The 27389-nt window shown below is 39.1% G+C and overlaps 2 protein-coding genes across 2 annotated transcripts in view; both read right to left on the bottom strand.

Annotated features, from left to right (window-relative positions):
* The window catches only part of LOC113543305 (ras-related protein Rab-33B), a 7613-nt gene extending 4952 nt beyond the window's left edge, over positions 1 to 2661 (bottom strand). Inside the window, exon 1 of the mRNA XM_026941415.3 lies at positions 1 to 2661. This exon is cut by the window's left edge and continues 1573 nt beyond it. The gene's annotated coding sequence lies outside the window, so the exon portion shown is untranslated.
* Positions 2662 to 2798: 137 nt separating this feature from the next.
* On the bottom strand, positions 2799 to 25532 carry naa15b (N-alpha-acetyltransferase 15, NatA auxiliary subunit b). The gene is made up of 20 exons (XM_053232703.1): positions 24603 to 25532; positions 17732 to 17816; positions 16270 to 16374; positions 15683 to 15840; positions 14300 to 14434; positions 13377 to 13530; positions 12802 to 12921; positions 12610 to 12705; positions 12295 to 12401; positions 10185 to 10257; positions 9903 to 10072; positions 9463 to 9615; positions 9180 to 9308; positions 8058 to 8271; positions 7428 to 7621; positions 7115 to 7223; positions 5990 to 6088; positions 5729 to 5872; positions 5517 to 5614; positions 2799 to 3454 (listed from the first exon to the last, which is right to left on the bottom strand). Exons 1-20 carry the CDS (start codon positions 24654 to 24656, stop codon positions 3254 to 3256), a joined length of 2598 nt encoding a protein of 865 aa, XP_053088678.1. The 5' UTR covers positions 24657 to 25532; the 3' UTR covers positions 2799 to 3253.
* Positions 25533 to 27389: the final 1857 nt, after the last annotated feature.

Below are 27389 nucleotides of genomic sequence, written 5' to 3'. Positions count from 1 at the left end.
ACTGGGATCTGGCAGGAATCACCAAAATATCACAGGAGAGAGCGTTTTTTTACTCATGTGGGTGTAACCAGGCTGTCAGATATGAAACTTGCAGGACAAAGTAAGCACACGTGAGCATACTGGACCCGGCACGTTGCTTGAGAGGCATGCGTGATGCACTTACTGCGTTCATTCATTCATCTTCTGTAATTACTTTATCCTGGTCAGGATCACTGTGGTTTAAATTGCTAAATTTGTTTATATTTTAAGAAACAGAACCAACTAAGTTGATTAGAAATAAAACTAATGACTACAGGGTTGGTCAAATTTTCTGAGGGATCTAAAAAATAAAAATAAAAAAATTAAAAAAACCCTACCTCTAGCTCACACTTCTGAGACTTGGTCTGTGGTGCTACAGCTAGATGTTCCTTGAAAAATGCATTTTCAGTGGAATCTGTACGCTATGTGGTGTACTGGGATGCTCTAACACACACATTTCAACCCAGGAAAGGCTTTTAATGAGCTGATTAGATGAATGAGATGTGTTGGTAGCACATACAGCAAGCTGGTTTGTGACTACATTTTTGCCCCAAAAACAGTGATTTGGTTTGAATATAATATAATAAAATACTTTATGGTATCTTTGCTGACATTTACATTGATTAAATGTTTGCTGCATTTTAATAATATTCAGTTTATTAAGTACTGAAGTTGTTGAGATGTTAAGCTTAAACTGCTCTTAAATCCCACCAAAGCACACAGGCTCAACATCACTCCCATGTGGCCACACACAGCTGCTCCCAAACCACTGCACTGTGAACGTCAAGGATTTAAAGGCACAAAGTTTAGACACCTCACAGGTTTGAGACCATTTATTGTATTGCTTTTTCGGGACCCCTTCTGTGACCAGATGTGGGGCAGATGTGGACAGCTGAAAAACGGACATGCTTAAGGATACGCTAGATCAAAAACAAGTAGTCTGTTTTTGGATGGGACAATCTTAGAGAAATAGTACCTAAAACGTCAAGATTACAAACTTGAAATGTTTATATAGCTGTGAGATCCAAAAACGGCACTCACACTGAAGCATATAGTTGATTCAATAATCCTTCTGGATTTATCATAGCTGTAACCTTTTTTTTTTTTTTTTTTTTTAAATTCTTAAACATTTTATGTAGTACGTGTTGTGTCCCTAACAAGAGTTCATTTCCCAATGCCAATTATGCCCATTTTTGATGGTGTCTATAAGAATCTCAATACTAAAAATGTATTCTCACCCCTCTGACTATACACTGAAAAAGGCAAAAAAGTGTACAAACCGAAATGTACATAGACTAGTACCAAATTTATGGTTTTTCATTCTTTGAGTTGTTTTTTTATTACAAAAAAAATTCATTATCATACAACAAACTCATCATTCCACATTGAAAACGAAGTAGGGGCAAGAGAGAGTGTGTTAAAGGAATACTCCAGTACCACATGTGCGATTATCACAGACAAGAATTGCAATGTGTTTCTCTGAACCTGCTTACGAGAAACTCACTTGTAACAAAAGACTAAGGGTAGTCGCTGAATTCGGTTAAGAAACTGAGTGGAGTGCTTTCATGAATTCTTTAGTCAAATGAATTTGTTAATAAGAATTGTCCTATAAGAGAAAATGTGTGGCAAGTTGGTACCACAACCACACATTAGTGGTTCTGATCGCACTTGAATTACACAAAACCTTCAGAAAAGTAACCAAAATGACATTTTACTGTATTGCTCCAACATTGGAAATATTTCCTCATGTCTGCCTTACTTGTAAATGTTGTTGTTTTGAAGTAATTTTTCTCAGTCACACGGTAAACAGCAGTCAGTGGATGAGAGGGCTAATATTTCTCAGATGTGCACAAAGCAACTGGAAGAAGGCAAAAGTCTGGTGTGCTACTTAATAAAAAGCAGCTCCTCCTTTTTTTTTTTTACCAACCGAAGAGACTACATTCCTGCCTACTTGTTTTCTGTTGGCTTACAAGACCAAGGCTCATGAATTCACAGGTCAAAGTTCACCTACATAACATTGGCACAAAGTAACCACAACTATGCATTTTTCACATTCTGCATCCTTTCCCCTTCAGTGAATTGTCTTTATCCATGGGTGAATTTTGTCTGATTGCTTCTATCAGGAATATCTCCAGTTTTCAGTATATCTCCAGTATCACCATAGTAAGGAGTTAAAAATCACAAATGCTACGACTAAACTGTAAATGCTGGCACCTCTGAATTACTGATGGAATTTAACAATTGACTTGAGTTTTGTGTCAACAGGTTTTCCATTCTGCAGAGAAATGTCAAAATTCTTGCCCGTGGCAATCGAACATGCGCTATTGATGTGGTAGATGGGTTGAAAATGCTGGAGTATCCCTTTAAGGAGAGCGATCAAAGCAAGAGAGAAGAGAGCAGATTTACCTTTAAGATTTCACAAGGTTGCTGATTACGCTCTACCACCGCTGCTGGTCTAATCGCTTTAAATGAATAACAGGGAGCACTTGCTGATTGAGACTCTGATTTTGAGGTCCTAGAAACTACCTTCAAATTAGCTCCCCTTAGCCAAACCTCAGTGACAACGAAGTATAAAAGATGACATACGAGTCACATCAGCATTCAAAAAAAAAAAAAAAAAAAAAAAAAAAAAAAAAGCAGCATACTCTCAGACTCCGCCCCCTTTGTTATAACCCACCCCCTCAACCCCTCCCCACATGCCAAACCCGTTCCTTATTACAACAACAGACTTCTCAGTGCCATTATCACGCCAACACAAAACCAACTCCGCTCTCCAAAACTCGTTTTATGCCGTTTTTATTTTTCATATAAATTACTCTTTAAAACAGAGGGGGAAAGATGGGTTTGAGTGAGCTCGGTTGGTTGACTATGGGATTCGGCTTTTGTTTTTGCACAGTTAATTAACCCACACTTTGTAGCTCGCCGCCATCAGACACGGTTCACAACAGAGTGTTTGCGTGTCGTCTAGTTTTCAGTTAGAGAGTAGTCATCAGCAAGGTTAAAAAAGTAAAATGGCCATTTTATTCTTTCTCCTCCTTTTCTCCTCCCCCCCTCCCCTCTCGTCCTCCTCTCCGCAGACGCCTTCGTCGCCTCTAGGTCCTGATCCCGATTTCAGGGGGTGGAGAGGACGTGGGAAGTTCAGCAACATGTCATCTTGGGTGTTTGAAAAATGGCGCCATCACCCCTCCTTCTTCCCTGCCCCCCTCCTCCCTTAGCCCCACCCCCTTTCAGGTGTTCACATGTCATTGGCTAGCTCCTCGGTTTCCGTGGAGAGGTCCCCGTTCACGGCAATCTTCGTGTTTTCCTCGTAGCCGGGAGGCATGAAGGCCAGCGTGTACGGGTAGATCTTGTGACACTCGGCCCGGTACGACTCGGCCGTCTCCGTGGCGTCTCCAAGGCTGCCGTCACGCAGGCTCTCCAACACCTCTGTGCAGATCTGCGCAGGAGGGAAAAAGCATGCTGGGATTATTCAGGGTCTGTTTTGATTCTCCAAGTCAATTGTTTGATATCTGCAACAAAAACTCAAACAGTCAATTTGGAGCTCATTCCTATCAATGCCATTGATAAATGTGACAGGCTCATGTATCCTTTAACACAGCTCAGCATTTAAACTTCAAACAAAACTGTGTTGTTTGAGTGATGCACAAGTGAAATACCACCACTACTACTACTAATAATAATAATAATAATAATTTCTTGTGTGTGATCATATTAGGACTTTTTCCTCACTAAATCAAAAGTTTGGCAGAGTGCTGCCAATAAAAAAAAAAAAAAAATTAAAAAAAAAATAAATAAAAATCAGGTAGTGTCAAACCAAAATTAAATTAAATAAAAATACAAAACAAAATTGGCACTCTTAGTGACCTTATAATTTGAGAAGTTCAGGTTCTGTGCTCAGTAGTTTTGTGTGCATGTCAGTACATTAACAGGAAATAATGTTGTGTAATGCCTGGTGTTGGAGCAATTTTGGGATTAGTCACACTAATCACACACACACACACTTTGTCACAAGACATGAACACTGAATTTATATGTATGCACAAGTAAATATGGGGATTTTGACTTCAGAGTAAAGTGAACTAACCCTGAACTTCCCCTGGGGAGAAAACAACCGCATTCGATCACCATTCGGATGGAAAATGAACAGTAAAAAAAAACACTTCTGTGTTACCAGGCTAATTTAATACAATGATATTCTGTCAATTACTAATCATCCGAAAATGTAACCGGAAGATGGTGTCATAGCATGTAAAGCAAAGGTTTCTGGATGAGGAGGATCAATCAATCAGGGTCAAGCTACAAAAGATCAAAAGATTTTGGCAAAATCAAGTCATGGGTATGCACTAATCCCACATTTTCAGGACTGATAACAGAGCACTGGGTATTTTAATAAATTCACACACTGTGTGCAGAATCTGACTGTGCTGTGCTTGCGACCAATCACTGATCACCGTTGTTCCCAATGACCAATCACTGATTACCGCTGTTTGTCGCACCCTCGCACTTCTCCGCTCTTCATTTTAACCTCTCTTCTTGGAAATATTTACAGGTAATAAAAGTGAGTAACCATTTCCTTCATGACTACTCACCTTCCACAGCGACTCACTGTCACTGCTTCTTTTTGTCTGCACTTTTGTTAGAATCTACAGTATTTTGAAACGGTGTAAAATTTACTTTGTGGTGCCATGACCAAAGATGACTTCTTTCTATAAGGAAAAATAGTTAAAACTCTATTCTATTATGTTCTGAGTGAAAATCTTCCGTCTCTATGTATCCTAATTTGTAATCTGATATGCCAATGATCATGATGAATAAACGGAGAAGCAAACTAGTCTGACATCATCTAGAGACTTTTTGAGTGTGCTTTAGCTGCTTTCCTCTGAAAAGCATTGGCAATGGTGGTGCGGTAATTACACAACAGTAACAGCGTGTGCAAAGCCGAGAGATAGGAGCAGGCTATTTTGTATATTAAAGCAATCTCAAGCATGAAAGTAGTGTACTCAAGACACCATAAAATGGGCACTTCACAAAAGTAGTCCAAAAAAAAGTATCAGTAAAGAGTGTGTGTGTGTGTCAAACCAGGCACATGCTAAAGTGGAGTGCTTTTGTAGAGTATTAAAGTAATCTGTAGCCTAGCTGTTTTTTTTCCCCTTTATCTCTCTACTCCCTCTTGAGTTCAATTGCGTTTGGTTTTTCGGAAAATAAATTTTTAGTTAATACGGTATACTTACTGCTGTCTGTGTAATTGTGAAGTTCTTGATTATTGAGTCATAATTATATGAAATATATAGTTAAAATAATCCAAAAGCAGCACAAGAAATTAAACTGTTAAATAAATCAAACAGCATTGGAAACAAAAGAAATTGAATATTTGGGGCGGTCAGCTTTCAGTTTGGGACGTTTTGGGATGGTTCTTGAAAAAGAGTTTTCCTCAGCCATCTTTCTGCAAATTTAGCACTATGGCTGGAAGGAAGCCCCAGACCTTTAACTGGATTTACCTGAATGTTTCTGTTATCAAGTGATTCGTCCAGTGCTGCAGCAAGCTCCACTGCCTTCTTCTGTGTCGAAGGGTCTAAGTAGACCATGCCTTTGGCAGCTTCAGGAGAAGATGGAGGGGGGACACAGAGAAATACAGGTCAGTCTTGCACATTACACATTATGTTTAGTGTGTGTCTGTAATCTGAACTCGAGTTTACTAGCGTTTATGCACCTGCTAATCGGTGAGGGATTGAGTTTGAGTGCTTGCTGAGGAAGGCCTGGTTGAAGCTCTTGGCATTGCTGTCACCAAACAACCGAGAGATTTCCTGCTTGAGAACTGTGCGGACTGGATCTGCCACGTCTTTAGCTTCCGATACTGTCAATAAAAGAGACGATGACATGACATCAAAGACAACCGTTCAGAGAGAACTTGATGAAAACATAGACAGACTAAAACAAGTGGCTAATAATGTGCCAGCATTAATGGTTTTACCTCTTTTGAAGAAGCGCACTAGACACTGGTGAAGCCAGGGGTGATCTGGATCTATAGCATAAGCCCTCTTCACCGACTGCAGCATTAACAAGAACTTGTCTGAAAAACAAACAGAAAACATCAAAATCATCTCTGTTGAGGTCATGAACTAGCAAAGAATTTCTGGGAAAAGGAAAAACGTCTTCATCTACAAATGACTTCGTACTCTACAGAATGTGTAGCCCAGTTTTATATCCCTGTTTTGTCTACTCCACAAAAAAGGAGCAAATGTCCAAATCTGGAGTTCAACTACAAATGATCTGATGGTGCGAGAGGCTAAACGTGTAATCTTCTGATCTAAATTCACACTGATCCAAATTGGTATATTAACAATATCGGTATTGTTATTGGTTTTTAATGGTCTTGCTGTCTATCAGTTATCAAACAGAATACACACACCAAAAACCTTTTGGAGGGGATGAGTGAATCAGTGTATGAGTGAATACATGTACATGAATTAATGTGTGAATGAATGAGTGAAGAAATGAGATGAGTGAATGGTTGAGAGAATAAGGGGGCAAATTAATAAATGAATGACTGAATGAACGAGTGAGTATACATGTGAATGAATGTGTGAAGAATTGAGTGAGCCAGTGTTTATTATTAATTAATGAATAAATAAGTAAATCAATGAGTAAGTGAATGAGTGAAAGAATGAGAGATAGAAGAATTGCATGAGTGAGTGAGTGCATGAATGAGTAAATAGCCATATAAGCAGTCCAAAAAAAAAAAAAAAATCCACAAGGATGGAGGGAGAGTTTGTAGAACCAAAAATCTTCATCCACAGCTTGTATTTTGTGTCTCGGTTATACCTAAAAGGCTCAAACTAATACAGCAAGGTGCACTACATGCAGCAGTTTCCCTTGAGATTTGTAATTTAACCTAACATCTATCCAAAAAACAAAAAAACAAAAAAACAAAACAAAAAAAAAACACACCTGACATTAAGTGTGAGGCGCTCTGTTTTATTTAAGAGGAAAAAAAAAAAAAAAAGAAAAAAATGAATCTAATGTAGTGTGATTTCTGCTTCATCTACAATCTGTTCAATGCACTAATAAATTGCTTTCCTAAAAGCATTTTCTCTACCTTTTCTGAAGTAGATCTCAAAGGCCAGGAGGTGAGTCTCAATCTTGTTCTTCACCAGATTTTTTAAAGGAATTAGGAACTTCACAGCCTCATCTAATGGGTTTTCCACCTGGACAGAGAAAACAAAAGCAGAAGAGAGACAGATATTCAGTTTGTTTAGAAAAATTTGATTTTTTCCAGTCCAAGTTCCTCTTTGGCTTTTTTTTTTTTCCTCTTCAAACCTCATGCACATACAGGCTTAGAGTTTTTCAGGTCCACACCATGTTCTCTACTTAAACCACAATACAAACACACACACACACGGCACACACACCTTAGCCAGCTTTTCTGGTATAAGTTCCTCTTTGGGCCCTCCGATCTCCTCATCATCATCCTCTTTCTTCTTCTTCTGGTTCTTGAGCTGCTTCTCTTTCTCAGCATTCTTCTTCTCTTCCTCCAACTGAGCCTTCTTCTGCGCTCGCCGCTGCTTATTCCGCAGCTTCTTCAGCTCTTTGTCCGAAAGGTTCCCTATGACAACACATAGAGAGAGCATCCTCTGTATTAGCTCTTGTTAAAATGTGCGTTGCAATTACATGCAATCCCTCAGGTTAATGTTTGTCTCTGTGCATGTGTGTGTGTGTGTGTGTGATTATATATATATATATATATATATATATATATATATATATATATATATATATATATATATATATATATATATACACACACACACACACACACACATATATATACATACACACACACATATATATACATACACATACATACACACACATACATATATACATACATATGAGTGTGTGTTGTTACCAAAAGGTCCTTGCTATCATTTCAGCCTCCATTCCTGCAAACTGAAGTGTTTTGGGTATGTATTGTGTTATCAGTATTAGCCTGTATTTTCCGAGGTCAAAAAATCTTTGTGCGATTGTGTGTATTTTGTTACCGGTGTCAGCCTGTAGCTCTTTGCTGTCGTCAGTGAGAGGGTTATCATGCAGGTTGAGGTAGATTTGGATGGCGGTGCTTGCAGCTTTGTAGTAGAACGGGTGCATGCGCAACACGTCCTCCAGCTTTAACAGGTCTACATACGAGCGAAGGGTCATCTTCCGCATGCAGTACGTATGGAAGTCAAACTGATCGTCTGTTATCTCCACAAAGTGCTACAGCAGGAAAGATGAACAAAGGCAACATTAATATGATCACCTTAGCCAAAAAAAGAAAAAAACAAAAAAAACATTGGTGCGGTTACAACATACTGTATGGACGCCATTTAATTGTTTCCCAAAATTGCATCTGAGTCTATTTTCCATTATTTGGATTGTTACTCTATTACAGAAAACTGTTCAAAATACACGTGACATGATATTTTTAGCTACTGCACGTGATTAATTTGAAATAATACTAACCCAAAAATCCTTAAACAACATTAATGAGCTAAAATAATGAAACCTCTCTAACCTTGCAGCTGTCAATGTGCTTCACATATCTGTACTGACTTACCCTGAGTTTACATGACAATCAAAGAAGTGACAGGCCACCACTTATTTCATTTCACTTCACAACACGCAGCTGCGCAATTTTATGCAAATTTGTCATGTTAATAAAATTCAAATTGGCAGCACAAAATTACACAGTAGACAGAACTTCAAGATGCAGTATGTACTGTTTAAAAGCATTCCCATGTAATGCGTCTTTTTATTTTCAACCTTAAAAGGCAACTCATGAGGCATACATAATTCTAATAAAAGGATTGGGATCAGCTGGAAGAGAAGATGAAGGCTTGTCAAGCTTTTCATTGCAATAGCAATTCATCTCTCAGGCAGCAGAGGGCTCAAAATGTTATAAATGCATCCTTTTAAATTTGCTGGACAATGCACATCAACAATTCACAATAGTAGTGGTCACTACATGTCTGCAAGAAATCAAGAACATTTCACTTGCTAGTGTTCCGCTTACAAAGCGGTGAGTACAGATGAAATGGCTGAAACATGAAAATGGCTGGACAATTCAAACAGACTATTAATAACACATGGCTCCTGAAGGAGTATGAAAAAACACAGGAACTCACTCTCTCGATCTCATGGCATTTTTTGAGTGCATCTCCGTATTTCTTCATAGATTTATATGCCAGCGCACACTCAGTCTGAAACCACATACACTGCATCTCGTTCAGGTTCTCTACTGCTGACGCCCCCTCCTGGAGAAGAGAAAGAGGGAATGAGAGAGAGGAAAGAGAAATATTATATTTTCAAATAAACATTTACAGTATTAAATGTAATTTAAAAAATAAATAAATAAATAAATAAATAATTATAATAAAATAATTTGTGATGGATCTGTTTTGTTCTTACCCGTGTGAACTTTGAGCACATCTCCTCTGCTTCTTTGACCAGGCCTGCTTTGAGCAAGTACTTGGCGCATTTGGAGTTAATGAAGCGGTCAGCAGTATCCAGAGCCTGAGCCTCATCCATCCAGCGAGCTGCTTCCCGGATGTTCCCAGCATGCTATGTGTGGAAGAGATCCAAAATGTGAGAGGTTTTCGAATAAGAGGATGCTTTGACACCTTAGGCTCATCTCTGAGAAATCAAGCATGCAAATGGATGACAAAACAATTCCAGGTGCAAAGTAACCTGGCTTATTCACAATTAGCAAGTGATATGGCTCTGAGATATAACGTTTACATTACTAATCATGTTAAAATCCAGAAATCTTCCAGATTAAACTATACCAGAAATTAATTTTACGGAATTGATCAAATCAGTATCGGTACAGAAAATGTCTATGTGCAAACCTTATATATCTTGGCTTTGACTAGGAAGAGCTCAATGAGTGTTGGCGTGCTCTCTATTGCGGCGTTGATGTACTCTAGTGCAAGCGTCTGCTGCCCAATCTGATCGTAGTGCTGTGCCAGGAAGTACTGCACCCAGAGTAACGTGGTGGGCGGCTCCTCCTTCCCATCATCTGAATGACAACAAATCACCCAATCAGACACCAGGACACATGCACAGTAGCTAATAATGGAAAAGATTCAATAAGCTGTAACATACAACATTGTAAGTTCTGTTAAACTTACCATTTTGACTGAACATTCGGCAGCTATTTAAAGATGTTTCAAAACCTACTACTAATTCTTCGATTATTGCCACCTGCAAACAAAGGGAATAAATAGATTATAAATAGATAAATAGATTTTTATCCATTTAACTGCTCCCATTTTACCACCACCTTCTCTGTTAAACAGTACTGGATTCAAGCAGCTGTGTGTAAATATGTGTATACATCTGTAATTGTGTAAATGTGTTCTTCAGTTTCCCTTGGGATCAGTAAAATACATAACTCTACCATTTGTTACATAAATTAGAAGTAAAATTCTACTTACACACAACACCATGCAACTGCATGTCAAAGAAGTGCAAGTTATTCACAAACTATTTCTTCACATCTTTTTTTCCCCCCATTTGTATTGAGTCTGACACATATTTTTGTCATAGTCAGAAAAATGTTCACGGCAGAAATAGCAAGGATGTTGGCATGCTTCTCCCAAACAAACAAATGAAAACATCTACTTCTTAAAAAAAATAAAATAAAAAAAAAAAAATTACTCATACAGGAGCTCAAAGTGTATAGTGACCAGTTTCTCCAACTGAATGAATTAATTAGTTGGAAGTGCGACAGTAAATGCTGTACCATCCCTGAAAAAGCAACAAAAACTCCTGGGAGCTGATTGGCTCAGAGCAGAATTTATCCTAATGTCTATTTTTAAAGAAAAGCCATTGACACAGCTAAAATAAATGAATTCATACACTGCATTGGGATTTCCAACTAAGGTACCATTTGCTCCTTTAGGCTGCTCAGCACTACATCATTTCCTTTAGGTTTTGTTATTGTGTAGCTGCCATGTTGTGTTAAGACATTGGACTTCTGATCAGAAGGTTGTGAGTTCAAATCCCAGCACCACCAAGCCGTGCTGGGCCCTTGAGCCAAGCCCTTAACCCTCAACTGCTCAGTCGTATAAGTCTAAGTCTCTGGATAAGGACGCCTGCCAAATGCCATAAATGTAAAATGTAAATATTGTTTTTCATAGACGTTAAGTGGTTAATATTATGTGAGCCATAATGTTATCTTCATTTTTTCAAGTCTTCATTTTATTACTATATAACATCTTCAGTACAAAAAGTACGGAAATTATGAAGATAAAATTATGTATAACAAGCGTGCACAAATCAGTGGCACAAGCACCTAGGACAAGCAGATTTCCTGTCCAGACTGTCTTTTTTTTTTTTATTTCGCAGTTGCTTGGCGAACAAGTAGATTTAACGTATTGATGTTTAAACTTCACGGTGGTGTGTTCCAAATCCCGCCGCCTGCTGCACTACAGACATTGGCTGATGCATGCTCTGGTTGATGGTGGAACAGTTTTTACTTGTTTGTATTAATTTGCACGTATGATAATATAAAAAGTTCTTTACAAAAATCAGGAATACATCGATATGCACAAACAATTAATCCAAGCAAAATAAAGTTTGACGCAAAGCTGTCATATAACTCTCCTCACAGGGCAACGCACAGTCACCCCACAATTAAATATATTGATAGAAAATAAAACAATAACCAAACTCAAATAATATCTTATGTGCAATTTATTTTATCTATTTATACATTAGTGCACTTAACTAGTGGCCTTGCAGTACGCTGTTAGGTTATGTTCTAAAATATCATGGGTGAGATAGCATGCTCGGTGTGAACGGATTTTTAGTTCTGAATTCTACGTCACGATTCCTCACAGATTTTCAGCACCTTCAGCTGTTTGCACTTTTCTCAAGGTAAGGGGCGGTCACACAAGACTTTCAGCATGCGAAACATCTTCACCACTATAATCAGTGCTTCCTCTGAAATGAGTTTCTGAAGGGGTCTGGCCGTGACGTGTCAATCTTCTATTCATCACACATCTTCACGATACGAATTCGGAGGTCAGAGTTCACCAAACCTGAAATCTGGAACGCAGCAAAATGCGAAACTTCTTCGCATGAGCTTGCGTGTCCTGTCTCCAGCATTCGCATGCGTATGAATGGAAGTCAATGGAACGAGAAGTGTAGTGTGAGCGCCCCTTTACCCAGGATAAGGGCATCTGTCAAATGGCTGAAGAAAAATACAAGCACTTGTCAAATGTAACATTCTCTCACCTTGTCTTTGTCTTGGTATAGGGGTTTGAGTGTAGTGAAGACCGGAGGGCAGCCTTTGCTAAAGTTCATTCTTAAATACTTATCCAGACACTCTCGAAACTTGTCACCTAAACAAGAAAAACATTTTAAAACGTTCCAAGCAGCAAATGGAATCCTGGATGATGTTTTTCCAGACAACGCAAGGCAAAAAAAAAAAAAAAAAAAAAAAAAAAAAAAAAAAAAAAAACAACACACACACACACACACACACACACACACACACACACACACACAACAACAGCAGCAGCTGAATGTTTTACAGCTGGCATTACTTACCAGACAGGAAGTTGAGCGGTAGCCTGCGAGGCACCAAGCCTTTCGGGAACTTCACCCAGGCCTCCTCATAGATCTTCAGCTTCTCCTCTGTAGTGGCTATAATACACACACACACACACAATTGAGACACAGGTTGTATGTTTACAATTTTCAGCATGAACTCTCACTTATCACTGTATAAGATGTAAGTACCAGGTTTGAGGGCTTTTTCCAGGCCATGGTAATAAGACCAGTTCTCTGGGTTTCTCTCCTGTAGTCTTCTGTACACGTCTGCTGCCTCCTCGAAGCGGCCAAGGCTCAACAGCAGCTCTCCTACATACGCACACCATCATTACAGAGTGCATATACATATTATCGCTTTTCATCTAACAGCATTTTACAGAGCCAGTAAGCAAACTGAGACAGTCAAGGTGGACATCTCTGACAAAGCTGAATATTCACGGCACTGCTCATGCACAGGAGCAATAAAGTGAATAAAATCCTCATGACAGAAATGCAATAAAACAAATATTTCCTTTATTTATTTTGTCTCAGGACAGAGAAGCAGGACTACTGTTTTCCAGTTTTCCACTTCTCTGCATTTCAACCAGCCTGTGAGTGTAGTGTTAGTCATTGACGTTACAACCCCTCCCTCAACTGTGACTGTCACCTTTGGCATTTACTGACAAGTATGCGCACAAGGGGCAAACCACTGCTTCACACTTCTTATTATGGCAAATAGAGAATGGAGATTGAGACTGAATCTGAAAATGTGCAAGTGTGTGTACCTCTGGTCTCTTCTACAGCCAGCTTGTCACAGATCTGTTTCTCGTAGGTAGTGAGGTGCTCCAGAGCCTCTTTGAGGAGTCCAGCCTCCCTCAGCACCTGATTCTGATACAGCAGCAGCTCACTGTACTCATAATCCACTTTATCTGGAGAAGTCTGCATATGTACGCACACACAGACAGAGATAGAGAGAGAAAGAGAGAGAATATTAATACTTCTTGAATTTAATTCTATTTTTTTTTTTTTTTAGAGAAATACTACTTCATGGCTGTAGATGAAGTGGCTGTAGTACAAAGGAGACAATCCTCACGGTTAGAAAAAGGAGCAGGAAAAATGCAGAAAAAAAATTTGTTAGCTAAGTTGGCAAGAGATTCTCTGAGTAATGCTGGATAATACCTTCACAAGCTAAATTTACAGCAATGAAATAACACACAAACACAAATTTGTGACAAAATGACACAAAATGACATTTTTAGTATAAACCTGTATCTTTCCTTTTAGAAAGATAATAGTTGACTGATTTGTTAAAAAGTGTGCATAAAAAAACCCACAAACTTTATCACATTTACTTTTTGAATGCTAGTTCAGCTCAGTGTGTTGCTACATACCAGCACAGTTTCCTGTGAAAATGGAGATGCATGCTGGGACAAAGTCAGGAAATGGGAGTGCCTGAGAGAGCTGTGCTGCCAGGCAACTCGCCACAGTGACGTACAGGTTATAAAGCAGACGATGTGTATTCTACCACACTCCTGACCTCTGTCAGTAATATTCCCCTGTTCAGGCCTACAATCAAACCTAATTAGTGTTCAGTATCATTTAATAATCTGATAATCACCACCATCACCACAAGCTCGAAAGCTCCCCTGCTGTAATTACTCATATCACCTTGCTGTTTGTGTGTGTTTGTTTGTTTTGTAGAATTTACCTGCTGTGTTTTCCGAAACTCTTCGATAATCTTGGCAGCCATCTCGTAGTCCTCCAGGAGGTGGTATGCAATGGCGTAACCAATCCATGATGCCCGCTGAGCAGGTCGTAACTGCAGCAGCTGGTACCGGGTCTCCTACACAGACATGCACACGCACACACACAGAGAGAGAGTTGAGAAAAGCTCTTCCTTTTCCAGTGGTGACTATTAATAAGAAGAGTGGTGAAGATGCAAAGTCTTGCATGGTTGTGGGATAATGAAAAAAAAGCAGACAGTGACGATGACTTTTGGCAGCTCTTTCACCATGGGCTGGATTCTCACAAACTGAAGGCCATAATTTCACTCGACATTAAATTTGAGGCCAGTCACGGCTGTTCCTGGCAGGAGATAAACCTCAAGCAGTTTTTTTGTTTTGTTTTAAAGAACCTTGGCTGTTAACGGGTCCCAAGAGTTTTGAGAACCCAGCCCCTGCATAATAATCACAAATCATAAAATAATGACTGAAGATTTCTGTGACTCTGTAGGTTAAACGTGACAGTAGAACAAGAATACACTCTTACATCTAAGTCATCCCAAGACTTCAAGCATTAAAGTATATTTTATACATAAGAATTCTGAACAACGCTGGTCTTTTTCCAATCTTTAATTGTTCAATTTCAGTAAGCCTGTGCCCACTGTAGTCTCATAGTCATAGTCCTAGTGGTTATTTACATTACTGTAGCCTTCTTATCAGCCTGGCCATTCTCCTTTTCATTAACAACGGATGTCCGCTCCTGCAGAACTCATTCTCTCTTTTCTTGGATCATGTTTAAGTTTTATTCTTTTACTTTCTGTCTAATTCCTTTAATTTCATGTTATGACTGAAAACAGCCTGAAGGTAGGTGCTGTAAGTGTATGACATATTCTTTGACAAGTATAAACTAACCACTAGAAGCGCTATTTGCAAAGGGTGCTTGGCCCCCACAGTTTGTGGATTAAATCTAGTTCACTTAGACACTTATCCATAGCACCTTACGTTACATAGATTCTGTATAAACAAGTCCTGCTTTACAGCCTAAAGCTCTGTAATGAAGATCTGTAGCAGAGAGGTGTATCCCTTTCTCTCATGTGTCTATAAAGGTTTTTTAGTCCTCCAGGTTATTCTAAAATGTCTAGTAGCAGGATGATGAGGCAACTAGACTTACCTAGGTTACCCTAAACCTTACCCGTACCTTTTGCCACTCATCTTTGAAAAACATGCAAATATTTCAGTTTCATGCATATTTTAAATGCTAATTTTGTGCTTTTTCCTGGTTCATGCCATCTTCAATGGCTTGACATACTATTATTAGTCACTCTTTCTGTCTCTCTCTCTCTCTCTCTCACACACACACACACACCTACCCTGTAGCCCTCTAGGTCCCTCATTTGGATCTGCAGCAGGGAAAGGTCTCTCAGGATCTGCAGGTTGTCTTTGTCCCATTTCAGAGCGTTCCTGTAGCACTTAATGGCCTCGTCGTACTTCTTATCAGAGCGCTGAAGCAAACCGTATACGTGCCAGCCTGGAGAATGGTGTTAAGGCAAAACTAAACATGGCTGAGAAGAGTCTTTATCCATCAACCTGACCCTTAATGAGGCTCTATTTACACTCACATGTATCAACTAACCACTGAAAACATACTACATAGGCCTATATTTAACTGCACTAAAATTAGAAACACTTAGTAGTGACTTCTCAGCCTGTACACAGGGGACATATATAATGAGGAAAATGCGGTCTGCTCTGCGTGCGTGTGTGTGCGTGTATCAGCTAGCAGAGTGAGTACAGGCTGCGGTCAGGCTCAGGGCAGGAATTTTGGCCCAGATCCATCCTTCTCAGCAGCAGCAGCATTTCAGACTTCTCTCTCTCTCACCATCACGCACACACCTCAACTGTCAATTTTATCACCTCTGCATGATTGTAAATGTGTCTCTGCTTGTCTTAAGGATACAGACATGGCTCTTGAGGTCGTTCCTTAGCCCTCGGCGAACAAGATCGTACGCCTCTTCTTTCTTCCCCAAGCAGTTGAGTGTCAGCCCCTTCATCGCCAACGTCTCTGCAAAAACAGTCACACATGAGAATTTCAAACTTTGCAAATTTCACACTGCTGAATTCACGAAGGGAAAAGCCACGAGTGATAGAAAAAGATAGAAGTGGGAAGTGGTAGCTCAGTGGTTAAGACGTTGGACTCCTGATCGGAAGGTTGAGAGTTCAAATCCCAGCACCGCCAGGCTGCCACTGTGGGCCCTTGAGCAAGGCCCTTAACCCTCAACTGCTCAGTTATTTAAATGAGATAATTGTAAGTCGCTCTGGATAAGGGCGTCTGCCAAATGCCATAAAATGTAAAAAAAAAAAAAAAATGTAAATGTAAAATGATAGCAAACATAAGGTTCTGAGTTCAAATCTTGAACCTGTCAGAGAGCCACTATCTGGCCCTGATCCCTCAGCTGAACAGCTCTGGATTCTGCCTCAGGCCTAAGTCACTTTGAATAAAAGCATCTGCCAAATGCATGAATGATTAAGACTCCTTGTGGCACATCTGTGACTCTAAGTTCACACTAGCAAGAAAAAAAAAATTTTTAGCGAAACCATTCGTTTTCTATGTACGTGTGTGACAAAGAGCTACAATTTCAGTGACAGCAATAGAAGTAACATTTGAATTTAGATTTTCTCAATTTTAGGCAAATTAGGTATGATATAGTATACCAAAAACTCCAACCGAATGGCTCAAATGATTCCTTGAATCAATCCTGTGGTACAACAGTTCTTAAGCTGCTCGTTCACAAATTTACTTCCTACCTCTGGTTAGCTCTCATTTACTGTTTGATGTGGAAATATAGAAGAAATTATAACCATGGTTTCATTGTATCTTGTCATATACGACCTCTCATTAACTGTGTTTTGGGGTATTAAGAAGAAAGCTTAGAAGGAAGTAGCAAAGATTATTCTTGCCTCTGATGAGTTCATGTAGCTAGTAGCTCATTTTGCTAATTTGCTAATCTGCTAATCCATTTAGTGCATGACTACAGTAGTGGACCCTACATGCCCACAAGAAAAACTACGAGCCACACGAGTGACTTGTTGCTTGCTAGTTATTAACAGGTGCCCAGTTTCTTCAGCAAAAAGATGACGAACATTACAATACACCTCAATAATCCCACTACACAACTAATATTATTTAGCTTTAATGCCAGTGAAATGGAACATAATTTCTCGTTCCGTAGATAACCAAGGCGAGCTATGTGCACATGAGCGTGCTGATGAACAAAGATAATAACAATAATCATATATAATAATGGACATATAATGAGTAGTGAAGCCATTATTACTGTCTCCAGTGTTCAATGTGGTCACGATGCACATGAATACACTCTTGATGTAGAGGAGGTGGCGTGTGTGTGTGTGTGTCTTACCTCCATGCTCAGAAAACTTGGGGTTGGACAAAATCTGCTTGCAGAACTTCAGCCCATTTCTGTACTGCTTGTGCTCATAGCATCTCTACAAAGAAGGAAATTATGTGGTTATTTAAAAAAGAAAAACTCTTGAGATGTCCAGGAAACATGATGCAGCTTGAGTGTCACATTAAACATCGAACAACGTTCAATGTTATTAAACATCATCAGCTAAATGAAACACCACTTGAACTTGCTGATCTGACTGATTTGAGAACTGTTTCCTTTTGCTTGCTTGGTTGCCATGGCTTGTGATTTGGGAGAGTACATTGTACACAATATTTACCCCCAGTCAATTTTACAGCAACAGGGGAAATTACTCTGGTGAACACAGATACCAGCTGGAAGGTCAGAGTGATTCCTGCTGATGCTACATATTGTATACAACAAGACCAATATAATTAGAAAGCAATCACAGTTTTAGTTCCCTGGCATTTTAAATAATTGTGGGAAAAACACATTCATACAGCGACAAGCAGCGAGCTGTGGGGGACAAGCACCCTTTGCACTAGTGGATAGTTATTACTTGTCTATGTAATGCAAGTCTGCAATGAGTAAGTAATCTTTACACTGTACGATTTTTGGCCTGATTTTTCAGTCACAGACAAAAATCGCACGTTGCACGTCGCACGTTGGTCTTGAGATAAAATCTGTGGTCTTAGAAGGCATTACACGACATGCTCACTGGCAGCCAACAACAAAACTCTGGCATTGTCGACACAGGTTGTTTTTTTTTTTTTTTATTAAAATCTCAGAAATTGATCACTGCTACGAAGCTAAACTCCCAAGATAGCTACAATAGTCTGTATGTTCACTGATTTAAAGCAAATACTACTTTATACAGTATAATGCACATTTATAAGTGAACAGCTACTTTGTTTACTACTGATGCAGTGAGCAGCCACTCTAACTGAAGAGATCTTCCTGACTTTCCAAGAAAGAATTACGAAACGAGGGGGCATTTTTGTTTGTTTTTCCTAGTTTAGTCTTTAGTCGAACACAGTAAATGCTCCAACTTGGTAAGTGAAATAATGTCGTTAGGCTCATATAACAATCATGGCAAGGGCTTGACATTTTTATGACGGTACAGTCAAATACTAGCATGAAAAACTCAGATCCATGATATGGTAACATGTGGGCTACTGATTTAATACAGTGTAGATTAAGAAATATAGAGTTAAAAACCATCCATATAAGGCGTAAAATTTCAATGTTCTTATGTCATTATTTAAAAGTGCCATTCTTCGTTTGTTATTTCAATTTGTTTATTGTTAAAACAGGAAGTTGCTCTCAGTGTACTCATGGCCTGACTCATCAAGACAGAGTGAGACTGGTAAATTACAGCGTCTGTGTGTGTGTGTGTGTGTGTGTGTGTGTGTGTGTGTGTGTGTGTGTGTGTATACACTATAAGCAACAACAAATGCAACAATGTGTGAGACCAGATGCCACTGAACACAAACTGTGAAGTGTCTAACACAAAATCACTCACACACTGCAACGTGAACTCGAAAAGGGAACACAAAACACACATTATATTCCTCCTTAAAACATGACTTTAACAGAGAAGGTAATGATGCAGCCACTTCAAAAACTAGCAATGTCAAAGACGGATATGTGCCAATAACCACAGACAAATACTGTTATACCTGCGTTGATCTAGACTTGAACAGGAATGGATTTAAAGAGCTGGAACATCTTACTACTTTTACTGACATGTTACTTTGTATTATTTTAATTACTATACTTTCATTCTATTTTACACAGGTCTATATTTTATATTTTTTCATTTTCTTATTTTTATCATTGCTGTTATTGCTATTATTATTATTATTATTATTATTCTCTTTACTTTTTTTTATTTTATTATAAAGTTTGCACTTTTTTTTTTACTTCCCACCATAAGGCACTCTAAGCTGCATTTTTAAAAATAAGTTATTATTATTATCAACTTTTTTTTTAGTTTACTGTTCGCACTTTTTTTTTTTTTTTTTACTAAAAAATTCTTTATTATTATTAACAACTCATCATTATGATTATTATAATTATTACACATAAGCCAGTCAAATGCTAAAACCATGAAACATTTTACAGAGCCATATCTTGGCTTATCAAATGGTTTATACAGTCGAGGTCACCAATGGAAAGGGTGTAAACTTCAAGCATAATGTCCTCTAGAAATAAAGATAACTTAAAGTACATTTCAGCCAGGTATGGGTTTGTTTCTCTGTCCTTTTTTTTTTTTTTTTAAATCAGTAACCTGCACTCTCACTACAGAATTCTGCTCAAGAGCAACACGGCTTGAACCAAAGAGACCTCCGAGAACTAAAGAAAAGTCACAGAAGCTCCTAAGATGGTTATGTCTGGAGCCTTCTCTGAAAGGAAAACCTTAGAACATTTCCCCTAAAAGCATTCCCCTAGACAAGCCGAAGAGCACTTCAGGTAGTTCTTCTTCACACACACGCTGGAAATTCAGTCCTGTTAATACTCTCCCTACAGTGTGGAGTGTGACTCATGCTGAACTGAGTGACAGCGTAACCCAGAACGTGACAGCTAAAGACCTGCAGGCGTCTCTTGCACTCGACGGAGTGTGTGTGCATGGATGAAACCACCGAAAACACAGAGCTGTCGTTAATGTTCCACAACAGGACTGGAGTCGTACATGTGAGAAATGTACTTTCAGGCTAAATGTGTGCTGCATTTTGTTTGGGTGGTGGAAAACTAAACTCTGAGTCTGTTTACATGTACAAAACCTGATAACTGAAAAATTCAGAATGAGTAATGGGGAAAACACAGGGTGCACACAAAACAGTACATCATCAGTGCTTTCCAAATGTATAACTACACATCTGTACAGCTGTACTACAGTAAGCCATTAAACAATTCGAATATATCTTTTAAATATATTTCCTCTGGATCACGTATGGTTGCATATTTCACATATCTCTTATTATAACCTGATAATTGTGTTCAAATTCATCACAAATTCATTCTTGAAATCCACTAACAGCTTTAATGCAGTTTAATCGATCATTTTAGAGGACCACTTCAATAAATTGTCAAAATCAGCAAATAATCTGCTTTCACAGGGCATTAACAGCAATGTGAAGTATGCAGCTTCATTAAGGGCCTTTGACTGTTCAAACTACTTAAGCGTGTTTGTTAAATAAGACTTAGGTGAAGGTCAGGTCACTTTTTTAAGCATACAGAAATCCAGATACCAGCTAAGAGTTCAGAGAATTTCCCACAGCGACATGAAGCGGAATGAATCCATAAGTGTGTGCCGAGTACTTTAATTCCTAACGCCTTCAAGCAGAAACTTAAAGCATGGCAATTTCATATTCGACTCTGAATGTTGGTGATGTGGTATGCGGCTTTTTCATAAGTGCCAAATGATCATAGTGCATGTTTGAGCAACATTGTATACTGTTTAAATCAGGGATGTGTAGATTCCACCTTTTAAAACAACACAATCCCAGATACACAAGGTGTAATGGTGACGTGTTTGACACCACAATCGTCATGAGCCAATTAAAAAAACCAAACACTAACACTAAGACTGTGTGCCAAATCACACTAGTGTAATTAGACTGTCAAATAATACACCGCAATTTGTTACTTCATGTATGGGCTTACTACTTAGAACAATAGTATGCATATTTTTGTTTTGTTTTTTAACATACCCTGGGCGCTATATGTGAAATATATGAAATATCACAAATGTAAATATCACAATCTGCATAGCGCAAGGGCTTGTGATAACTGAATGATTTTAATACGTCAAAAAGTTATGAAAAGTCAAAGTTTTAGGGCGAGGCAGATAGCAGAGAATGCTTTCTTTTCCTCAACAGAACACGAAACGCATGTTGGTTATGTCCTTTTCAGTTTTTAAATATATAAATATAATTTAAATAGATTTTACATACTTACAGCATTATGGTACCAAATATCACGGTATTTAAGGAGTTACCACATAATCACGTTTTTCTTTTTAATATCATGCAGCCCTACTGGGCGATATGACAAACATATCACGATCTTTGAAGACATTTCTATGAAATACGATATACAACATGATATAAAGGTTTTTTGACAAGCTGCCAGGAAAGAAAGAAAGAAAGAAAAAAAAAAAAAACAGATAATCTGTGAAACACTGAATGCAGCTATCTATAAACCTGATCAAAATGCGACACTCATTATGTGAGGAAATCTGGCTCCTTAGCAATCATGATTTTTGGATAAAATCTTAAAAAATATTTTCCTATCTGATGCACAGGTGTATGTAATGCTGCGAATGTGCATGACGTTGACTGACAATACAGGTTTGGGATGTGAAGACAGAACACGAAATTGGCTTAAAGCACGCTACCATCGCACCTCTGTGGCGCGCAGACAGACAGCTCGGTTACTCCAGCCCTGTTCACACCTGGTATTAGCAACCAATCACAAATGAAGAGCCAAAACACAGCCGTTTACATGATTTCAACTCCAGCATCTGCTTGGCTAGCGCACGCATTTATTACATCTTCTGCTGCATTTACTTTCAGACAAAAATGTCCAACAAATCATCTCATGTACCTGCACAGGCCGTTTCAAATGTCTTGATCATGCTGTCTGCTAGCGAAACTTACAAAAGAACGAGAGATGAGATGACGAAAAAAGCTATGAAAGGCAGGTAGTTTTGTCTTTAGCGTCATCTTTATCCATAAGCCTAGAGGTGACGAACTCTACCTTTCAGCTTGATTTCCAAACAGTCTAGCAATGCAGGATGCATGTTAATGACAGGCGTGAATGCAGCATGACATATTTACTGCTTTCCTTCATTCATTATCATTAATAAATATGGTTTTCCCCTGCCTATATTTCGAGAAACAGAACGCATCAAGGTCAGAAAATATATTGGGCAAATGCAAACAATAATAACTGCAGGAGAGGGTAGGACTGGTCAGAATGCTTTGGGAACAGGCGAGAATAGGATTTTTTTTTTTTCCCCTCCTTAAAAGTCATTACTGGATGTAAATACTGGCTCAAAGTTCTGATCTCCAAGCTGCAAGCTGCACTCCTAGTTTGTACCGTTATGTGACGGGAAATGGACACGTTCACACGATCAGCGTTCAGACAGTTAGTATCCGCACCGTGCTGTACTACACATGCGAAGTGAAAAAGTGATACAACTAAATGTTACGTAACACTCTCACTTTGAGCAAAGGGTTTACGAAAAGATTAAACGCAGGTATGTGATCCTGCTTTTTTCCCCATTTACAACACTAACAATATCAGAGTATGAGCTGATACTCAACACTAAGCCAATACTGACATCCAAACAACAGCAGAGGCGACTCTCTGAGATCTTCTGCTGCTGAGTTATGTAAAAACCACCAGAGGCGAGATGGCAACAGGCCTTACGACAAGTTGTGTCCTGTGTTCATGTGAAAAATAACTGTGTCAGAGTCACACAAATTCACACCATAAAACATACATCTGTGGGTTGAAGCGGGGAAAAAGGTCAACCATGATCCAATATCAATCCAGAGATTTAGATCAGTATCAGCCCTGATACATCCAGAGGGGGAAAAAAAAGCACAACTAATCCTTTTTAAACTTCTCAGCAATCAATAAAGTATATCTATCTATCTATCTAACTATCAAACTATCCATCTATAGCTCCTAATAAAATACATGCAATACACATGAAGTATAATGCATGCTCATTAGTGCAATTACATACTTCTTAATGTTATCCATAACATTAACCAGTGTCAAGCTGTTTTAAAGCCTAATACCAGCCACAGAAGAGCTTTATCTAAAAAACAACAAGAATTTAAATAGTTAAATAACAATAACACTTCTGTGGGAAAATACTGACCAGTCATTAGCTGCAAGTTAGCTGGATTGTCCATGTGCCTGTCAGACAGGGGGGCACAAACTTATGCAAAACATAGCCTGGGAGCTAAACGTGCAACATCTTTCGTTAAAGTAACTAAATTACTACACAAATCTTTGGAAAGAATTATGTTTATGCACATATTTACACACTGTACCCATGTGAAAGGTTTGCTAACTAACTCCAGTAATCATGTCGCTACTAGCAGGCCTAGACACCGAGCTGCTCTCAGTAGCCTAGCCTAATGCTAGCTAGCTAATTCGCTGAAGAAGAATACGCCATGGGTCATAAAACTAACTAAAACCACACGCAAACACTAATGCAATCAGAAATACTTCAGAATACTCGAAGTTACAAGTGGAGACCATTTGCACTGAGTGTTTAAGGAGACAGACGCGACATTATGACCAAAAATACGTGAGTGACTTATGCTAGTAACTAGCGTATTAGCTAACTTAGTACTGCTAGCTAGCTAGTTAACTATCTCTCAACCGCATGAAATATCGACTGCAAATAAGAACATGCGATATAGAAATGTCTGTAAGTGGAAAAGGTGGTGAAATTGTGAACAAATAGGTGGAGTTCGTATTTATTGCACTAATTAAAACTCAGCTTGCTAGCTAAGCCAGTTGAGGCTAAGCTGAGCTTGCTAATGAACGCTAGCATAGATAAGCAACTTTAATCGTGTACATTAAAATATTAAAAGGCTGCGATAAAGAGAGCTTTGTGGGCTTTTAAGATATATATGTAGACAGATTTGTTCTGTTGATAAAAAATAGACGCATGCATTTGCAACAGACTAGGCCATGCATACCCCGAGTTTTGCATGTTAGCTATTTTAGCTAGCTTCTCAGCTAACCTCCATTTGACAGCACTAAGCAGCACATTGTGCCGGGAACATCCTCCAGCAGCGAGCTGCACAAATCGGCTCTGCAAGCCCACTTTACTCACCAGAATCCTCTTGAAGAGAGCGTTTTCTTTCGGCGGTAAGGTTACAGACGGCATCGTTGAACAGTATTTCCTCAGGTTTAGCACATGTGAAATGAGTGTCGGGCTCGTAAGCTACTCGCGTCTCCCTGATCGAGTTTTGCCCCCCCTTGCTCAGCTCGGCTCTGTTGCCCTTTTCGGACACCCCTCCACCCCTCACGTGGTGATAGAAAAACCCCTTCTTTCCCAAAATGGCCGATCGAGCTGCTGCTTCTCCTCCGGGTCAAATTGCAAGTTGACAGCTCGGTTGCTCTGGGCTGCACTTCTCCTCCGCTGCCTGCAGGGGGCGCGCTGACGCACTGACGCACTGATAGACGAGACACGAGAGTGATGCTGCCTTCACGTGCTACCGGGATTATCGTAAATACGAGTTTCCCACTAGGAAGTGGCACATGATTGACCCCCTCAAGTCGTAATTACGACTGGGAAACTCGGAGATCATTTTGATTCCCGAGTTTCCGAGATGGGAGAAGTCCTAAACTTTTAACATGGCGGAGAGGACAGTTTCTGTCTTGAATGACAGTTTTGTTCATTTTTCTAAATGCAGCTAATTATTAGCGCTTGCCGTTTTGCTCATATTCATTGATATACTATATCAGCAACCATTCTTATGCATGGTGTACATTTTTACACCGTGGAAATAGCTTGTATTTGACCAGAATTCCATTATCATCAGCAAGCTAGCTAACAGAGTAATATGCATTTATGGTGTTTAAGTAAAAGAAAAATAAAAAAGGAAAAAAAAGAAATAGCCTATGCGTGAATGAACCTGGCGTCGTCCATGTTTCATGTTCTTTCCGACAACAAAGCATGTGAAGAGGATATACTCGTAATTACCACTTCAGAAGTGCGAAATAGGAGAATTCCGGTAGCACATGAAGGCAGCATAAAATCCACCGTGAACTTCTTGCTTCTACTGTTTCTGCGTTTACGACAACCGGGAAACTCGGAAACTCATATTTCCCCACATTAAAGCGTTCACACGGACTCATCCCGCATTCATGTTCATGACAAAGTGGGAACTGGGAAATGTCCGACTTCCCAGTACGACTTCTCCAGCTCGGAATTCCTGCTCGGAAGGTCGGAGTTTTTCAAGAGCTCCGACTTCTCTGAGTTGCGAGTCCGTGGCGTCACTTCAACATGGCGGCGCTCATAGTGAAAAGAAATACCAGTTTAAGTTTGTAGGTGGCTTAGTGGTTAGCAAGTTTGCCTCACACCTCCAGGGCTGGGGGCTCGAGTCCCACCTCTGCCCCGTGTGCTTGGAGTTTGCATGTTCTTTCTGTGCTTCAGGGGTTTTCTCCAGGTACTCTTGTTTCCTCCCCAGGCCAAAGGCATGTTGTAGGCTGATTGGCATCTCTAAATTGTCTGTAGCGTGTGAATGAGTGTGCAGTTGTGCCCTGCAATGGATTGGCACCCCATCCAGGGTGTTCCCTGCATTGTGCCCTGAGTCCCCTGGGATAGTCTCCCTGCGACCCTGTGTGGGATAAGCAGTACAGAAAATGTATGGAAGCAGTCCTTTGAGTTTCTGTTTATTACTAAATACTGGGTGATACTTTGATCATTGAAATGTTAATTTGTTTTCTGCAAGATTTTTTTTTTTTTTTTTAATCAAACTGCTCTTTCATGCCATTTTTGGTACTGTCAACAGTGAATTCAGTGAAACAGTAAATTGTACAATGGCTCAGTCTGAGAATGTCAGGGCCTTGCTGCCCCCTCTTTTCAACAGCTGTAACGAGAATAAGTATCTGTAAACCGCCTCTCACTTACTTGGAAAGTACTCATTTTTCATGTTTCAACAAATACAGTACACTAGCCAGCTCTGTTTAGTACAGTTGTTCATATTTCTCAGTGTGAGCACAACACTTAGCATTCTAAAAAAAAAATTACTTGCACATTTGTATACAATTTGAATCAAAGCTTCAGGGTGATAGGATGGGTTCTGTGATCTACAGTTAATATTGTATAACCATAAATCATATCAGACTCACATAGATATATTATGATTACAGATGTTTTTTTCTAAACTGGTCAGAGTTTGCAATATTTTGACATGTGATTGTTCTTCTCTTATGGTTAAAATGAAAAATAACAGTACTTTGCTTTACATTCTATAAAATAGCCTATATTTAAATAATTGCAACTGATCTCGTTCTCTAATACACTTGATTACATACAACGTATGCCTCATACACACAGCTGGGTCACATACACATGTCTCACCATTCACACTAACAGCTCAGATGTTGAAGAGTTTAGTTAATGGAAGTATTTTGATTTCATTACACAGCCAGAGTAACAATATTGCCTACATTTACAAAAAAGGAATTCGGGACATTCAGGGCCAGATTTGGACTTACATTAAGACAGTAAATTAAATCAAATATGTACAAACACATCCAAGGCATGTGAAGAAAAAGATAAAGGTAGAAAGGCTGGATTGTGTTAAAGCACTCAGTTCAACTGTTTCTGCCAGACAAAGGCCACAGTTACATTTACTTCATGTAGCACAGTCTAAGAGCAATTTATAGATGTACTTTGAAGTCTCTGTCAAAAACAAACATATCCACATGCTAGTACATGTAGTTTAATACAACTGAGCTAAGTTTGTATGGATGTGAGAAGATCTACAAAAACAGTACACGTCAGATTTTTTTCATTGCCAGTATAAAGGAGAGACTTGATGGGTGTCTTCTCTGTGTTTTGAGGGATGACAGGTAGGGTCAAGCCATGCTTAGTGGACAGAAAATATGA

Source organism: Pangasianodon hypophthalmus, chromosome 3 (genome assembly GCF_027358585.1).
Source record: "Pangasianodon hypophthalmus isolate fPanHyp1 chromosome 3, fPanHyp1.pri, whole genome shotgun sequence".
Classification (NCBI taxonomy): domain Eukaryota; kingdom Metazoa; phylum Chordata; class Actinopteri; order Siluriformes; family Pangasiidae; genus Pangasianodon; species Pangasianodon hypophthalmus.
Note: the sequence above shows the minus strand (reverse complement) of the source record. Positions and strands in the feature narration are given on the sequence as shown.

Coding starts and splice junctions, on each gene's coding strand:
- naa15b (XM_053232703.1), bottom strand. CDS start 24,656: ATGCCGTCTGTAACCTTACCGCCGAAAGAAAACGCTCTCTTCAAGAGG. Junction 12,706..12,801: donor GGAAAAAGCCCTCAAACCTG/GTACTTACATCT, acceptor TGTGTATTATAG/CCACTACAGAGGAGAAGCTG. Junction 7,224..7,427: donor TACCAGAAAAGCTGGCTAAG/GTGTGTGTGCCG, acceptor TTCTCTGTCCAG/GTGGAAAACCCATTAGATGA.